This window comes from Plasmodium berghei, assembly GCF_900002375.2.
Source record: "Plasmodium berghei ANKA genome assembly, chromosome: 6".
NCBI classification, from domain to species: Eukaryota; Apicomplexa; class Aconoidasida; order Haemosporida; family Plasmodiidae; genus Plasmodium; species Plasmodium berghei.
The window spans coordinates 954981-974234 of NC_036164.2; the positions used below are offsets into that span (position 1 = coordinate 954981).

Consider the following 19254-nt stretch of genomic DNA (forward strand, 5'->3'; position numbering starts at 1 on the left):
TTTGTATTTAATAAAATTTTGACTAAAAAGGATAAAAAACTGTATAAAATAAGATTAAAAATAATATAAACTTTATTGCATTATTGTTATCATAAAATTGGAAGCATTACTACTGTAATTGGGTGCAACCCATATATATAGTATACTTTTCAGCATAAGTTAAATTCTTTAATATTTAACAAAAACACTAAGAATGTGTATAATACTCAGAATAAATGGAAAGAAACAACTAAGTAACGATTTTTATATAATTATTAGTGCTATATGCATTCCTGTCATAACAATTTAATCATTAGTATATATATCTTTAATTATATAAAATATTATACTATAATATTGCATTAAAATAATACATTATCGATAAAATATTAAAATAATATAACATCAATATAATATCGATATTATAACAAAATAAATATTATAATAAAATTAATATATATTTTATCCCATAGTTTCGGATTTTATATTTTAAATTTCGTGCTCATTATTAGGTAAAAAACATATTGGTTTTTTCTATGTATGCGTAACGATAGATTTTATAAATTTTAACTTAAATTTTTTTTTTTAAAAGTATTGTTTTAAAGGTTGTATTGTTTTAAAAGTTGTGTTGTTTTAAAAGTTGCGCTGTTTTAAAAGTTGTAATGTTTTAAAATTTAGTTTAATAAACAATTTGTATATCCATAATGAATATATAAATACAATAAAGACATACAAATTAAATATTTAAATAATTTTTTTATGTTTTTTTAAATTAATATTAGTTTATAACACTTTTGGAAATTTTGTTTATTTCTATTTTAACAGTCCTTAAACAACTTTTTTGTTTTGTATTTCTGACATTTGATTTTTAAATAAATCAATACATGTTTGAATACTCTATTTATCAATTCCGAAAATGAATAATAAATATATTAAAATCGTTTTTTGGGTCATAGGTTTGTTTGCATATACATACAACAAAGCCTTAGCAACTGAATCTGCGGCTAGCAAATCGGTTCAAAAAAAATCAATTCGAGACAAACATGCTTCAAAAGAAGGGAGTTCAAGCAATGCTACGTAAGGAATATGACAATATATAATATATTTCCATATTTAATATAATATATATATGTATTATCATGAGAATTCCGCATACATATTGTGTATAACGATTAAAGAATCAAAATAACCTTATAAATACATTTTTTTTCTTTACAAATTCAAAATGTAAATAAAATTTAATAATAGGCCCTCCTCATCCAATGGTAATCCGAATATACAAAATGGAGAATATGTCATCCCATTATGCACAAATCCCGAAGAAATTAGAAAAGCGTCAGAACTTATGGGCGAAGTTATAAAACTATTACAACACCATGCTACAAATGAAGAAGGTTACGATACGACAAAAAGACATGATAAGCATATAACTATACAGTATAAAAACAGTAAAGGTCAAGAAGGTATTCAAAAATTAAATCTTAAAATCCGAAATCCCGATAAGGTATGAATTAACAACCAATATTTTTTAAATTATTAAATTAAAACAATAAAATATAATTATTATATATATGGATATTTTTTTGTTGGAATTAGTATAGTGAGATAATACACACGTTATGCGAATCTAAGGGCATCCAACATTTCGGTGACATCATGGTTAAAGGTATATAAATAAGAAATATTTAAACAGTGCAATAATCATTATAATTTTTATGTTGGATTTATTCTTTATTTTGCAATGTTCTACACTACAATTCTTTGTATTTCGTTTTGTTGTATTTCATAATATTTAAATTTGGATGTACATAAAATTATAATTTGTTTAGGAAAATTTATTCTCAAATACACACCAAATTTAGTAATGATAAAGCAACGTTACAAAAATGTTTCTAATACGTTCAAAGGGCATTTCCATGCTTTATTTTCGAAAGTTGAGGTAAAGAAACAATTTGTTCCCTCTTTCTCTCTAGAAATCATATTTTTCATATTAAATTATGACATCATAATTTATAAAAATACATATATTTTTTTTATTCATTAATTTTGTAGATATCACCAAATACGACTATAATTGCCTATGCATCGGCAGATATAAATGACCGAAGCAGCACCATTCAGAAAATAAACAACAATGGTACCTCAATAACTGCAGAGTCATTAGAAAGTGATAACGTTTCTCAAGAAAAAGCTATCATGGAAGTACCGAAGCAAAATATTGCTAACATATTCGGATTTCTCATTAAGAAAGAAGCCAACCATGTTAAGGTTACATATATTAGCTCTGTAAGCAATATAAAAATTTAATAACATAATAATTTTATTTCAAATTTTAACATTTATCAAAAATATATAATTGGTGTATATATGTGCATATTAATAATATATATTAATTCACAAAAATATAGGGATGCTTTATATATTTATTAAATTTTTGTTTTTTTTTATAGATTAATGAAAATATTCCCTTTTCCCATAATTATATTATGCAAATAGTTAAAACAAACAAACTGGCAGACATTATGCGCTTACGAGATCACTTTACATCGAAATGAACATATATTCTACATAGTATGTTTTTAACTGTTTAATGTTTTGTTACATTTATTATTAAAATCATTTATTTTTATTCATTATATCTATTTTAAATTACCGTTATTAAAATATATTGTTTCATTTTTAATAAAGCATTTCTATTATATACTTCCCTGATATTCATTTACATAAGTATTTATTTGTATTTATTTTTGTGGACACCATAATTGTAAGTATTATTATTTATGAAAGGTCTTGTTTTATGGATTCTCTTTCATATTAATATTGATAGTTTCTGTTTGTGTTTTTATTGTCTCTATTATTTTAATTATTATTACAAAACTCAATTTTAGTTAAATATTAATTGTTGTCAAGAATAAAAATATATTAACTATATCAATCGTCATTCTCAAAATCATCAATTAATGATTTATGTCTTCCCCTTTTTTGATTTCTTAAATTTTGTCTTTGGCAACATTTCCGAATCCAAATAACAAGTACTAATATTAAAATGCTAAAAAATATAATTGTTGTTTTTCTGATTCGTATGTATATGGTGAAGGGAGCATTTTAAAAATGATATATGTTCTAACTGGCGTGTTGTATACCTTATATGCAATTTATAAAAAATGAATATTGCAACAAATATAGGCGCAATTAGAATTAATTTATTTGTCATCGATGAGTTGAACAGTTCTGGAAATGATCAACTTAAAGATACAACTTACGAAAATTATTGTACTAATGATAAATGTAATGGTGATCCTGCTCAAGTTAGCGATTGATGCTTACAGCAATTTAATGAAATAATTGCTAGTTTCATTAATATATTAAATGAAGAAAATGCTAAGGCGATTGATGAATACTTTATGATATGGATAAATTATAAATTAAAGAATATATAAAACAAAGGAAATAACAAATTAAAGGATTTAACAATCAGGACATAAAAGATAATATGCATTATACTAAATTTATAAAGTTAAGGCGTATATTGTAGAGCATGTCAATATTAAAGATTTCACAGTTACAATAATAGTATCGATGGGTGTTAATATTAATGATGTTTAAAATTTTGAGGCATACATTTAAGTGATATGCATACTAATTATAATTCGAATAATCCAACCCTCTCAGTATGTTTAGTATGTACTAAAAAATTTTATGAAAAATATAGCAAACTTCATAATGATTCGTTTAATGATGTCGAAAGTAATACATATAGTAAAATAATGCCTACTTTATCAAAGGGTTGTAAAATTTTTAAAAACAAATGAATAATTGTAGTTGCATGTAAACAATACCTAGAACCCCCACCAATAAAAAAAAAACAAAATTTTGTATAAATTTCTAAAGTTCATCGAGTTTATCATTAATAAATAAATTAATTCCAATTTTATTTATATTCATTGAAATATCGATTTGTTTAGGAATAGCTTATAAGATAAACAATATACCAGTTAGAACACATCATTTTTAAAATTATTACATGACTAAAAAATGAACATTACATTTTTTAATGCTTAATATTTTATTTAGTATTTAAATTTCGGAAACAGTTTAAAAGACATAATTTAAGAGATCTAAAAATTCGAAAGAGGAAATGAATCGATAGTAGATGATTCTGAGATAATGGATGGTATTAAGGTATTTCTATAATTAAAAATAATTAGCTTTAAGCTTACTTTTGAGTTTTATGAGAATAATTAAAACAATAAAAATATAAAACATACATTTTTAGGACAGAAAATGCGATAAACAATAACATAAATGACAGTCATACAGGAAAAATCTTTGATGAACCATAATATTTATAATGGTTTGTTCACAAGATTAAATGTATTTATTGTATTATAATTTAAAAAAGACACAATTAAAACATATACTAAATAATAATTTTTAAAACAAAACAATCTTGTGATGGTAATTTAAAGCAACCATTATGTATGGAAATAAATCGTTTTATTAACATAAATCTTCTAATATTATGGTGCTGAAAAATATACATGAAATGTATGTTTATTTATGAGGTAATAAATAATCTCCAATTTTTCTAATAATGGATTTTTGATAAATGGAAGCGTGCCCATCAATCTAAGAAAAAAACATAAATAGATAAATATATAAAATGTTTAATTTTTTTGCAAATTATAGTATATATTATAAATATGTAAACTTATTTAAAACAATATTTTTTTAACAATTGTTGAAATGAATTATTATGTTATTAAAATTTGTATATAGCTTACGGAGTCGACATAGGTGATATCAACATGTTTGTCTTTTTTTTCAATGAAGTATCCAATTATGTTAACAAACGTTTTTTTTAATTTTCCTTTTCTAATAACTTCTTCAGAATCAATGTCAGTTTTTAATAAATTTGTGTTTTTTATGATTGTGTTTTTATATTTTTTATTGGAAGAATTGTGATCATTTATATCTGCTTGCGCATAGGCAATTATAGCTGTCTCTTATGATATCTACAAAATTAATAAAATAGTATTTGAATAAATTGCGTATAATAATATGAAAAATACTATTTATAGCGAAACAGAAGAGGAAAAGATTCCTTACTTGAGCTTTTTTGACTAAAGCATAAAAGTATCTCGAATATGATAATATCATATTTTTGTAAAGTTTTAGTATCATTAACAAATTTTTAATGCATGAGCGGACATCATTTTCTAAAAAACTATAATTTTATATGGGCAAAATAAAACATTATGAGAATTAACAAGGTGAATGATAATAAATAGGAGATGAAACATTGATAATGATAAAACAAGAAATATCTCAATGAATAATAACTATATATTAATTGATTAATTAATAATTTTTTTTATATACGATCAACAAAATTGTCATTGAATGCTTTTGAATCATTAGGATTCCATCATGTTTAGTATCTCATTATATTATAGAAACCCCCCCCCTAAAATATGTATATATATAATAATTTTTTTAAATTGAAATTCATATCTTACATTTTGCTCATTAACTCATACCTGATTGGGCTCGTGGATTTTAAGATTAAATGTTTGAACTTCGATGTCTCTATGTTTCCTAAATTTAAAATTGCATGATTATAGTGTTTATAACATAAAACATAGCCGAATGTACTTGTAACATGAAGGTTTAACGCTTTACGTTATCGTTCATATGTCATTTTTTTTTAGTTTCTTTTGGATTTGTGCACAATGTGTGCTTGCGTGTTTCATATATTGGTCCGAGCTATTATTAACCAAAATTGAGCTATTTTAAATCTTATTTTTATTTTAAATGTATTTATAAATGATATGTTCACGATTCAATCATTCTGGATGTGCGTATTTATACTAATACATATAATTACACTATATATGTATATAATATATATAAATGTTTGTATATTTTACTAAATATTTCTCCGAGATCAATATCGCTAGGTTTCAATTTTTTGGGTGGTACTTTTTTTGAAGATTTTTTTGGAGGGACTTTTTTTTTTGGGGGTGTATCGTTTGGAGTTGTGTTATTTGGAGGGGCATCGTTTGGAGTTGTGTTATTTGGGTAGGCATAGTTTGAATTAATTGTTCCTAGAGTATTATTATCTGCAAAGACAGTATTGTTGACATATACGATCAAGCTTAAAACAAAAAGAAGAATCTTAATATAACCTTTACTCATTTTGAACTTGATAAATAAAATATTAAAAAAAATATAATATTTTTAAAAATCAAACATAAAAAAATTTAAACAGACAAATCGAATACTAAAAAGTAAAAATAAAAAAAATTGTAAAATATAAATAAAACAGGAAAAAACAAATTTCAAAGGAAATTATAAAAAAAAAATACTTATTTAAAAAAAAATTTAATAAATACTTAGACAATAATTTATTTATTTATTTAATTTGCGTGCTATGCCATGGTTTATAAAATTGATATATTTTTTATTTAAATATGCACATACAAGACAACGATAAACAAAAGTCTTTACGAGTATTGTGCATCCAAAAATATTATAATTCTTAATTTCAATAAATAAGTTACCGAAAAATAAATAATTTTAATATGATATTTTTAGTATATGTGTATTAATACATATATTTTTTATTTTTATAGTCATAAACTAAATTTTATAATAGTTTCATTATGTATGCAATTTATATATGTTTACATTTAAACGTACATAAACAAAAATCAATATTGTGTGTTACCTAATAGCAAATTGATCATATAAAGAATAAAGAGGAAAATAATACAAAAGATAATATTAATTTTAAAAATCTTGATAATATATTATTTGATCATCTTTATAATTACAGGTGCAGATATTAACCAATAAGTGAATGTGACAGAAATAAATTATAATAGCAATTATATAAAAATATAAGTTTTATTATTTTTTCATTTATTTTGAGTATATAGCATATCTTTACATTTTTAAATATGAAAATAATTAATTTAAGCTATAATTTCATTATGTTTATGCGTGGTTGCAATTGTTGCTATGAATATTGCCATAGTCATGCTTACTAACTCATCATATCAATAGAATACTAAATTTTGTATTATGGTGAATTGTATTTTCTGTGTGTTTTTTATAATTTTAATCGGAATGTTACTAAATAATATTTTTATAATATTATTCCTTCGGCGATAAAATTATGTATTGTTAGGAACAATGATACACATGCCTTTTTGTAAATTATAAAAAATATTTTTACATAATAAAATAAGCAGTATTATGTAATATAAATAAGCGTAAAATAAAAAAATAAAACTAAAAATACACAAAAAAAAACATGAGACATATATATACAAAAAACGGTTTTATCATTTAATTATAATTTTATCGATATCGAAGGATTGAAATGGTGAAGTTTTCAGGATTTAGGGGTCATGGTTTTGTACTATGGGTTAATGTTGTGTTGTCGTGGATTTGTTTTGGGTTCGAGAGATGGGTTTTGTTTCGATTTAATTATTTATAATTTTATCATATCTATTGCTATATGCAAATATATGATAGTTATAACTTATTAAAAAAATAATATTTATCACCCCCCATCGTTTTAACCTATAAATGAAAACTACATTTGTACAGCCGAAAAGAGACGATTTGTATTAATATGAAAGAGGCCACATCAAATAGTTTCATAAGTTACAATGTATATATTTGATGAGTTTACCTAAATCGCATATATAGTTAAAAGCATATATCGATATTTTTTATTTTAATGTTAAATGTGGGACATCCATATAGAAGAGCTCTTGCTGTGTTTTATTAAAAATTGGTATTATATAGCAGATGGTAATATGATATGTGTATTATTCATGTCACAATGCACACTATGTTTTCTTTATATATGAATATTTGTCTTTAACAAAACGCTTTATTTTGTATGTCACATTTTTTAGCTTTAAATTATAATTTATCCCAACCGAACTACAATAATACTTTATTTATGGAGGCAACAAATTATAATGATTCATTTTTAGTTCAATTGTTCACTATAATATATGTATTGTAATATGCATGTTTTATAATATTAATTAAATTAATTACATATTAAAATATAATTATAAAATATATATGAATAAAATATTCATAAGATTTACAAAATTGCATTCCCTGTAGTTAAAAAATGTTTTATGCTTTGGACACTTATAATGTTAAAAAAATATATTATTAAAAATAATTAATCGTTTAAACAATATATTTATGACAAAATTGCATTATAATGTGGTATAAAAAAATCGTGGAATTTGTATTAAAATTACCATCGTTTTGTATTTTATTACCTTACATTTTCTTCAAATTTTAAATCATATAAATAGAAATTATTTGATACGCTTTTATTTATATGTTATATAGGTATAATATTAGATTCGCCACACAATAATTTTTAAGACTCATAATCTTGAGGCACATATAAATTATGAAATATATATAATACTTTATACTTTTAAATAGTTAGAATGAAGAAACATAAGTACATAAACAAAATCTCATAATATATTTTGCTCATAGCAAACTTTATAATAATTGAAAAGGATATATATTTAAATTTGGATTATGTATTCACCTAAAATAAAGTGGTTATTGTATTAATAATTAAACATTGAAAACTTATTATGATGTAGTATAATTATAACATGAATATAGATGTCAGGTTTAGGATATATTGTAAATATATTTATAATAAATTACTATTATTAAAATCCGAATTTTTTATTATATGTGTCTAATTTCCAGTTTTGGCATATTACTAATTAATCTTTAAGAAATTGTATTTCCATAGTAGGCAGCATACATGGGTTAAAGGTTATAATAATATTATTCAAATTATTGTATTTTTATGGAAGGTTTTTTTTGAATACTTCCTATGATTCGGCATATGCTAGATATAGGTGTTTTTTTTCAGATGATACATAAATGTTAGCAATTTGTGTAAAAGAAGTTGCATAATTTTGTGTATATTATTTTATTTCTATAGCATCATATCCGAAATAATATAAAACATTACATATGGCTTATAGTTTATGGATTCAAACAAATATTAAATTATTTTTACAAATATAACCCTTAAAATTTATACATAAATGAATTAATAGCTTTAATAAATTTATTGTATCTTTAATGCTGCTCAACCCAAATACTATAGTGAATCATTTATTTTTACTTGTTCTAAACATATTTTTTATTATTGTTTTTATTACTTTTAAATAATTTAGCATTATTCTTGCTTATACGAATTTATTTAAGTGCAAATATATGATTGCATACAAAATAATGAAATGTGTTTTGTTTGAAAAAAACAATTACTGGCATTATTATATATTATTTGTAATATAAGGAATAATTTTTTACATATTAAAAATATATTATAATTTCACAGTTTTAATAAGAAGATATAGTTTTATGATTTGATATACTTATAAAAATATAATATATTATCAATGTTAAAATCACATGAAATAATTTATATTGAATCATAAATTCTCAAAAGGGGGAATTCAAATAAAAGGTATATAATATTGAACAATATTTTTATCATTATATATATATATATATATATATATACGAATCTTCAAAATAAACATTTTATTTTTATACGATTTTTATATTAGTACTCATTATTTGGATTCTGAAAACGTTTTCGAAGACAAAATGAGAAAGAAAAAAAAGAAAGAGGAATTAAATCATTTATAGATGGTTCTGAGGATGATAATTGAAACATTTAAGACATTCGAAATTTTGAAAATCGTAAGATTTTAACCAATTTTTCACTTTTATAAAAATAACTAAGAATAGTAAAAGTAAACTACAAAACATATGCTTTTAATGGAAAAAGACAAAAACATTAAATATATAGGAAGCTTGTACAGAAAAAATGTTTTATGAATTATAATATTTATATATTATTTTCACAAAATATAATACATGTAATATTTTATATATATATAAAACATGAAACAATATATAAAAACTTTATTAAAACAAGAAAAACATTTTATGATGATAATTAAAATGGGCATCATATGTGAAAATTAGTTTATCTTTTTTATATAAACATTGCAAAATTATATTGTTAAAAGTCTGCTGTACAAAGCATACTTTATTAATTATCAAAGTAATATTTTAAGTGCGTAAAATTCAACATTGCTTCTGTATTTGCATTTTTAATAAAACAGTTTGTGGGAATTAAAGGATTAAAATTTATCTACGAAAAAAAAGTACAAAATTAGATATATATATAAAATGTCTCGTTTTCTTTGTGAATAAACCGATATATTATAAATATTTGCATTTATCCAGAAACTATACATTTATGATAAATGGTAAATGATTATAATTGGGTAAAAAAGTATAATAAAATAAATGGTGAAACAAAATTATTATGATATTAAATTTGTATATTGGGTACCGAGTTGACAAAGGTAACATCAACGTGATCGTCTTTTTTTTCAATGAGGTATCCAGATAAGTTAACAAACGTCTTTTTAAAGTATCCAATTTGAATATCATTGTCAAAACATACGCTTGTTTTGAATGAGTTAATGCTTTTTATAATTTTGTTTTTAAAGGTTTTTGTACTGAAAGGGTTATTATCATTTATATTTCCTGAAGCCATAACAATTATACTTGTATTTTCTGATATCTATAAAATTAATAAAAGTGTATTTGCATAAAGTGCGTGTCATAATATGAGAAATATGATTCATAGCAGGAAAGAGGAAGAAATATTTCCTTACTTGAGCTTTTTTGGCTAAAGCATAAAAATATCTCGGGGATGATAACATCATATTTTTGTAAAATTTTAGTATCATTAACAAATTTTGATTATACGAACGGACAACTTTTCCTAAAAAAAAATTATAATTTTGTATCATATAAATTGAAATATTATGAAAGTTAAAAAATAAAAGACAATAAAATGAGCATATAACTATGATAGTAATAAAGACAATATATCGAATAAAGAGTGGTAATCATATATTAAACTGATTAATTAATTATTTTTTATGTACCTTTAATATGACTATCATCGAATTTTTTGGGACCATTGAGATCCCATAGTATTTTTATTATATCATTATACTATTATAAAAAAAAAATATATATATATATATAATTATTATTTTTTGACTTGAATTTAATTTTATATCTTAAATATTGGTCTGTAATCCATACCTTATTGGGATTATAAATTTGAAGTTGGCATTTTCCAATGTAGGTATTATGCCCAAGTTTCTTATAATACATATTTACGCCATCACAACTCGTACAATCATGTTTGTAATATTCCTTCGTTGTAGCATAGTATCTTAAAAGCTCTACAGCTTCGTCCATAATTTGCATTGCTTTTTTTGTTTCCAGGGGATTTGTGCATAATAAATGCTTGTTTTTTTTATATATTCTATTCAATTTAAATGAAACAGGAATAGATATATTTATAATTTTGAAAAAAAAAAATATATTTTTATAAAATGGCATTTTATTTCATCAGATGCATGCGTATATTTCTTACAATAGTAAATGTAATACATATTTATATATTGCCATATTTTCTTACGTAATATGAGGTGAAGGAGGATTAGCTAAAACGGGTATGGGTAGAGCTATATCGGATGGTGCTGTTTTGGATCGATCTATTTCGGATAGAGTTTTGAATGAAGATGTTTCTGATGGAATTGTTTTGGACGAATCTCTTTTAAGTAGAGTCGTTTTGGGTGAAGTTGTTTCAAATGAAGATTCTTCTAATGAATCTACATCGGATGGAGTTGTTTTGGATGAAGTAGCATTATCTGCTACACGGTCGGTTGTGAGGGCTTGATTGTTCACATATCCGAAAAAAATTAAAGCAAAAAAATATATTTTAACGTATCCATTATTCATTCTTCAATTTGATAAATAAGATACTAAAAATTATTGTATTTTTTTAAAAGTCAAAAACTCGAAAAAAATTATAATTTTAATTATAATTGAAGCAAAATATTTTTGAAAAAATAAAAAAAATGCTTATTTAAAAAAATATAAAAATATTATTTAAGCAATAAATTTATATAATTATTTAATTCGTATGTTTTATATGATTAGAAAATTCAATATATGTTTTATTTAAATAATTTCGTTAAAATGCGACGACCAACAAAGTTTTCATAAATAAGGAATGTCAAAAAGTATTATGGCGCTTAATTTCTCTAATATTATAATATATAAAATAAATTGCTCTAATTAATTATATTTATATAAATTTTGTAGTATATTAACACTTTAGATATACAATTTTTTATTTTTGACCATTAAACTAAAATTAAAACTAAGATTTATAAAAATTTAGCATTTATAGTATTATATACATATATATACCTTTATTTATGCAGCATAAAAAATTATTATAATGTTTTGGCAATAAAAAATTAATAATTTAAACATAAATCTAAGAAAATCATATGAAAAGTATTATTTTTTTAACGTAATAGCTGTTGATATATTATTTGAATATAATTATAGATATATGTCAATGAGTAAATGATTATGGCAGAAATGCATTATAATAATGGCTATATACAAATAGTGCTATTTTTATTTATTTTTATTTAAACTACAAGATATGTTTTTTAAATATTAAAGTAATTGTGTTTAAACAAATATTATATTACGTTTATACATGGATGTAGCAGCTACAGCTACAATAATAATATTCCTAATCCATAATAAATAGCATCACGATTTTGATATTATGTCAAATAAAGTTTTCTGTGACGTTTATTATTAATTTTAATAAAAGGTGACAAATAACATTTTTATAATATTATACTAAGCAATAAAATTTGGTGTGGTTAAAGTATTGTTGCATTGTCCTTTTGTACATTAATGCGAATTATAAATTTTCTTTTAATAGCAAAACATAGTATATATAAAATTAAAAAAAAAAATAGATAAAATATAAAAATAAAATAATGAAACATAAAGTTGTAAAGTCAAGAAATATATATATAATTAATTTATTTTTTAATTATAATATTCTTAATGGCGAGGTGTTAATGTTTTATGGGTCAAGGTTATGTTTATGGGTCATAGTTTTGTTATATGAAATATATTTTTTGGATTAGGGTTATATTTTTATTAATGTGTTTATAATTTGATCATATTTATTTATCTGTAAATGTTGATTAAACATATGGGCTAGTACACATGTTTAATCACGAAATGAAGTTTAAAAGTCAAAAGTTGCAACACAAAAGTGGCATAAGCTAATATGAAAAGGATCGCATAAAAATTTTTCATAAGTTATAATACTTATGTTTAATTCGTTCATATATATTAAATGTGAGAATATTATAACTTCACATTATATATTTCACTGCTATTTGCTGGTTAACTATACACAATAGCTCATATTATCTATTATTTAAAGCTTGTTAATCAAGGGGATATATTGAATTATATATGACACTATATATTTATTTATTTGATGAAACATTTTATTTAGTAAAAATTGTTATTTGTGTCACTATTATTTTGATTTAAATTATAGATTCCCAAGCAAACTATATAGTAACCTTATATATGAAGCTACAACATATAATTAGATTAATTTTGAATATTTTTCTACAGTATAATATACCTTCAGGTTAATAAGTATATGATTAATATTAATTAAACACACTACTAATATATAATAGATAATCATAAAATATACATTCATAAATATCGATCAGAAATCGATAATATAGCATTGTCTATAGATATTATTATGGTTCTAACATTTTATCTACTACATAAAAAATACACTATAGATATATATATAATAAATTTATAAATTATAAATATATATAATACTCACTTTTTTCATTTCAATACTTTGCATTTATGTTAATATTATAATTTATATTGATATAAATAGTTCTATATACATTAATTTAATTACTATAAAGGTATAATAATCGATTAATCATTATTAATTTTTAAACTTTATAGCTTTGAGGTATAAATAAATTATATTTTAAAATAGTTAAAATATAGGTATATTAATAAAATTTAATGTTATAGTTATAGTAATTATAAATAATATGGTAGATATAATGTATTATTATTATATGACTATATATATAATATAGTAAAATACCAATAATTAATATTGAAATATTGCTATATTATGAAACCTTCATATAATTAAATATTAATATTAATTTTATTGAGAAGGCAAACCATAATTAATTTTCTTTGAACTAATAATATTTATATCAGGTTATTATATATACACAAACTTATAAATATATATTTTAAACACAATGTTTTTACGAGATAATATATATGTTTTAAAATGTTATGCTTTAAAACAATGAAACAAGGAAAATTATTAATTGGTTTAAAGTATTCCTCGTGAGTGCGTTAATTATCTCATTGTAGTATACGGTGATATAGCAGTAACAATAGATAAACTTATTAAATATGAACAAGTATATTATGCTTATTTGATTTACTTATATGGGGGTAAATCCATTATACATATTCTTAAAAATTTGATAATATTATAATGCACATATAAAAGATCATATGAAATATTATAGCATTTATTTAAATAAGCTTTAATTCAATAATATTAGAATTAAAGATACTAAGCAAAATAATATTAATAATTCTATAGTTTCCTTAAAAATATTGATTTCCATTATAGAAATAAATATAGTTTATTATAAAATATTAAAGCAAACTATATATTTAGAAAAGTAAAAATTCTAAGTTATTTTTAATCTATATATTAATTGAAGGTTTTAATGGTAGAACATATAAGACATAATTAAACTATGTAGAATAAATAAAAATTATATGGCTATATCCTTGTCTTAAAAAAGTATAATTCACTTATCTCTCCTATCTAAAATGTAAAAATAACAATTTAATTACTCATAGTTTTCTATTATACTTTAAACTTTGCATCAATACTGATTTATGTGTTATATATTTAATATTTACTAAGTATTATTTTAAAAAAATATGCATTCAAAGACATATTTAAGATTATAAATAGTATAATAAATACGGTTTCAGTGTTAATTGCCGTTTTAAACCGTGGGAAAGATGTGCAAAATATATTATAAAATTACCGAATAAGGTATATTTCTAAATTTAATTATATAGGAATAAAAATAAAGTTATTGAAAATGTTAAAATATAATTGGAATGCATATATATTAAATAAAAATAATATTAAAATTATGTATATGCAATTAAAAAAGGGAACAATACAACTTAATTCGAAAATAATATAATTTTAGAAAAAACACTATTATATATTATAAGAAACAAGAATATAAAAATTTAATATATTTAAAAAAATGATTATTTATATACTTTTAAGGATTATAGTAATAATAGAACTTTTTATTTTTTAGATATATATAGTATTTAAGTTTTGGAAGGGCAATCATTAAAAAATAAGATATTACGTTTATTTTCTATATTAAAACATATGTATAAGAAGGCATATTTTAAATTCATTACAAAAGTATATTAATTTTTATAATAAAGTTATACCATATTTTATTAATAATAGTATTTTTTGTATAAAATGCATCAAACCTATATTTAATCACAATTTTATTAAAAAACCCTTTATTTAAGGTAATTTAGCTAATTATCATAAAGAGGAATATAACGTTTTTTTAGTAATAATATTATTTTATTATTCTATATTAATTTAATTATCGAAAAAAATATAATATATTTAACTACAGACAGTTGTTATATATAGGGTCGAAGTGTTTGCGTCACATATTGGGGACAACGTATATAAAACAACATGATTTTACTAAATTTACAAATCTAAAATGAAATTTCATCACAATGGATAAAAATTTGGTATATGCATTTTTTAATACTAATAATTTCCTTTACATTTTTTGATATTGTATTATATATAAATGTCATTAAACTTTATTTTAATAAAATTTTCAATAATGCATATTTATAATAATTATTTTAAAATTTTTTTTAGTGTAGTAACTTCCTTTTAGTAAAGACGAACTTTCCCGATCAATTGGACAGTGACGGAAAGTATTATTTTAAAAATGATGATCATTTGAAAAAGTATTGTGATAACGAAAATTGTGGGAGTGATCTCGAAAAAGTTAATGCTGGATGTTTATATTTTTTTAAAGAATTCTTTGGGGATTCTTCTGTGTTTGAGTCTGTTGCAAATAGTAACATCGATATTGTTGATTACATTATAATATGGTTAAGTTATATGTTAAACCTAAAGGAAAATGACTATAATAACAGTCTAAATCATTTTTATACTACATATATAAATAATGAAAAGTATAAAAATCCTATAGATGGTGTTGAAGCTTATAGTAATTATAAGAATATTATAGAAAAAAAGCATGATTTGACGAAAATGAATATTAAAGATATATCTAAATTTTATGATTCTTTTATATTATTATGTGAAATGTATACTGCATTTAATGACGACAATAAAAATTGCACAAACTGTTCGGAAAAAGCAAATAAATTTGTTGAAAAATATAAAGAACTTAATAGTAATAATAATAAAGGCAGTTCCTATGATAAAATATTGTCTACATTATCAACTGATTATGATAATTTAAAAAATAAATGTAGCAATATTGCATCTTTTCCAAAGATAAACACATCAACAAATACTGAAAAAGGTCCTGAAAAAGCTTCTGTACAAAATTCTGCACAAACATCTGAAGTTACATCATTAAGTTCGTCGATAGGAAACAAATTAATTCCAGTTTTATCGATATTTGGTGCAATAGCATTTTTTTTAGGAATTGGATATAAGGTAAATAATAAGCCAATTAAAATATATTCAACAAGTAATTTATGAATATAAGTAAATTATACAATTTTTTTAATTTTTATATTAGTATTCATTATTTAAGTCTCGAAAACGATCTCGAAAACAACATTTAAGAGAAAAGCTAAAAAATAAAGAAGAAAATGAATAATTAATATAAGATTCGAAAATAGTGACAAGTTCAGGAATAGTAATAATGATTGATATATGTTAAGAAATTGTCTATTTCGAAGTAATTTTTTACCATAATTTTTATATAGTTTTTATGTTGTGGGTCAGGGTTATGTTTGCGGATCCCATATTCGGGTTAGGGTTAAGTATTACATTGCATTTAATTTTGCATAATTTGAACACTAATTAAACATATATATATTATATCCGTATGCTTAATATCGAGATGAGGTTCAAACATGCACCCCAAAGGGGTTCTTCCATTAATATGAAAAGTGTCACATAACATTTTTTCATAAGTTATAATATATATAATTGAGTGTTCATGCTTATTTAATATTATTAAAAAAAATGTCTATGTTGTATATATTAATATAGATATTGACTATATATGAAGCCGTATTATGCTATATCATAATTCCTATTATATAAAATTTTTTAATCTATGGTTATATCAAATTATGTATAACACAACATGTTTCTTTATTTGATGAAGCATTTTATTTAGTAAAACTTAGTATCATATTTATTTTAATTTAAATCGTATTTTGATAACCGAATAATATAATATTATTATATATGAAGGCATAAATTATAATTAGATTCATTTGAAACAATTGTCTACACTACAATATATATTCATATTAATATGTGTTTTTAAGATTAAATAAACATATTACCAATATATAATAAATAATCATAAAATATAGATTCATAAATATCGATCGAGATTCGAGAATACAACATTATATATAAAAGATATGTTATGCATCTATCATTTTTTTAAGTTTTAATTGTAGTTATTATTATTTTTTTGTATTTTACATTTATATTATAATTAATTAGTACTAATAAAAGTTAATTTATGCGCCATAATTTATTTATCATAAGGTATAATAATAGATTAATCACTATTAATTTTTAAACTTTATAGTTTTGAGGGATAAATAAATTATATTTTAAAATAGTTAAAATATTAATAAAATTTCATATAATATTTTAATAATTATAAATAATATGATAAATAGAATAAAATTATTATATGCCTATACATATAACCTAATAAAATACTTTACTAATATTGAAATATTGTTTTATTGTGGAAACTTCATATAATTAAATATTAATTTTATCGAAAGACACAATAATACATTATAAAGGTATCACTGTTATATATTTTGTTAAAGATCCAATTTGGGATATGTGGTTTTATATTATAAAAAATCGGATAGATAAAAGGTTAAAGACTCAATTAATGTTAAATTTCTTTTTATTATTCCATATTAGCATGCATTATATTATCATTGTTTAATGAATCATCATTTTTAAATTTAAAATAGCATTGTTTTATCATAAAATTAATAAAATATAGAATTTTTAATAAATTATTTGAATGTATATACATTGATAACTATAAAAATAAAATATATAAGATAAAAACGAACAATGCAAAATAGTTAACGAATATTCATATAAATTTATATATTAAAAATGAAAATACATATTATCTCTCTCCTACTAAATGGTAATATAACAACCTAATTAAAGAGTGTTTTCTATTATACTTTAAAATTTACATCAATAGTTATTCATGTGTTAATATTTACTATATATTATTTTAAAAGAAATTTACATTCAAAGGATTATTTAAACTTATAAATAGCTTAATAAGCATGAATTAGTGATAGTGTCGTTTTAAACCGTGGAAAAGATGTGCAAAATATATTATAAAATTACCAAATAAGGTATATTTTTAAATTGAAGTACGTATGAATAAAAATAAAGTTATTGAAATGGATATATATTAAATAAAAATAATATTAAAATTATGTATATGTAATTAAAAAAGGTAACAATGGAGCTTATTTTGTAAATGCTATAGTTTTAATAAAATATTGGTATATAGTATTAGAAACAACTATATAAATATTTAATATATTTCAAAAACGATTATTTATATACTTTTAAGGATTATAATAATAATAGTATTTTATATTTTTTAAATTTATACAGTATTTAAGTTTTAGAAAGGCAATCATTAAAAAATAATATATAAATATATTCCTTTTCTATGTTCAAGCATAAATATAAGGAAATATACATTAAATTCTTTATAAAAGTATATTAATTTTTATAATAAAGTTATACCATATTTTATTAATAATAGTATTTTTTGTATAAAATACATCAAACCTATATTTAATCACAATTTTATTAAAAAACCCTTTATTTAAGGTAATTTAGCTAATTAT

General features: G+C 21.2%; 3 protein-coding genes and 1 pseudogene across 3 annotated transcripts, besides 1 other annotated feature; 2 read left to right on the forward strand and 2 right to left on the reverse strand.

Moving 5' to 3' along the window:
- Window positions 1-895: 895 nt before the first annotated feature.
- Window positions 896-2534, forward strand: PBANKA_0623400 (fam-a protein; the record flags this gene model as incomplete). The annotated part of the gene is made up of 6 exons (XM_034563883.1): window positions 896-1056; window positions 1228-1483; window positions 1576-1645; window positions 1809-1918; window positions 2032-2265; window positions 2430-2534. The coding sequence occupies 6 exons, from the start codon at window positions 896-898 to the stop codon at window positions 2532-2534; spliced, it is 936 nt and encodes a 311-aa protein (XP_034420735.1).
- Window positions 2535-4533: 1999 nt separating this feature from the next.
- On the reverse strand, window positions 4534-5199 carry PBANKA_0623450 (annotated as a pseudogene).
- Window positions 4534-5199: a sequence feature (fam-a protein, pseudogene).
- Window positions 5200-10114: 4915 nt separating this feature from the next.
- PBANKA_0623500 (fam-a protein) lies at window positions 10115-11892 on the reverse strand (the record flags this gene model as incomplete). Its single annotated transcript, XM_034563884.1, has 6 exons — window positions 10115-10216; window positions 10421-10654; window positions 10749-10858; window positions 11025-11094; window positions 11188-11413; window positions 11570-11892. 6 exons carry the CDS (start codon window positions 11890-11892, stop codon window positions 10115-10117), a joined length of 1065 nt encoding a protein of 354 aa, XP_034420736.1.
- A 3957-nt stretch (window positions 11893-15849) lies between these two features.
- PBANKA_0623600 (BIR protein) lies at window positions 15850-16982 on the forward strand (the record flags this gene model as incomplete). Its single annotated transcript, XM_034563885.1, has 3 exons — window positions 15850-15864; window positions 16001-16816; window positions 16902-16982. 3 exons carry the CDS (start codon window positions 15850-15852, stop codon window positions 16980-16982), a joined length of 912 nt encoding a protein of 303 aa, XP_034420737.1.
- Between the last annotated feature and the right edge of the window lie 2272 nt (window positions 16983-19254).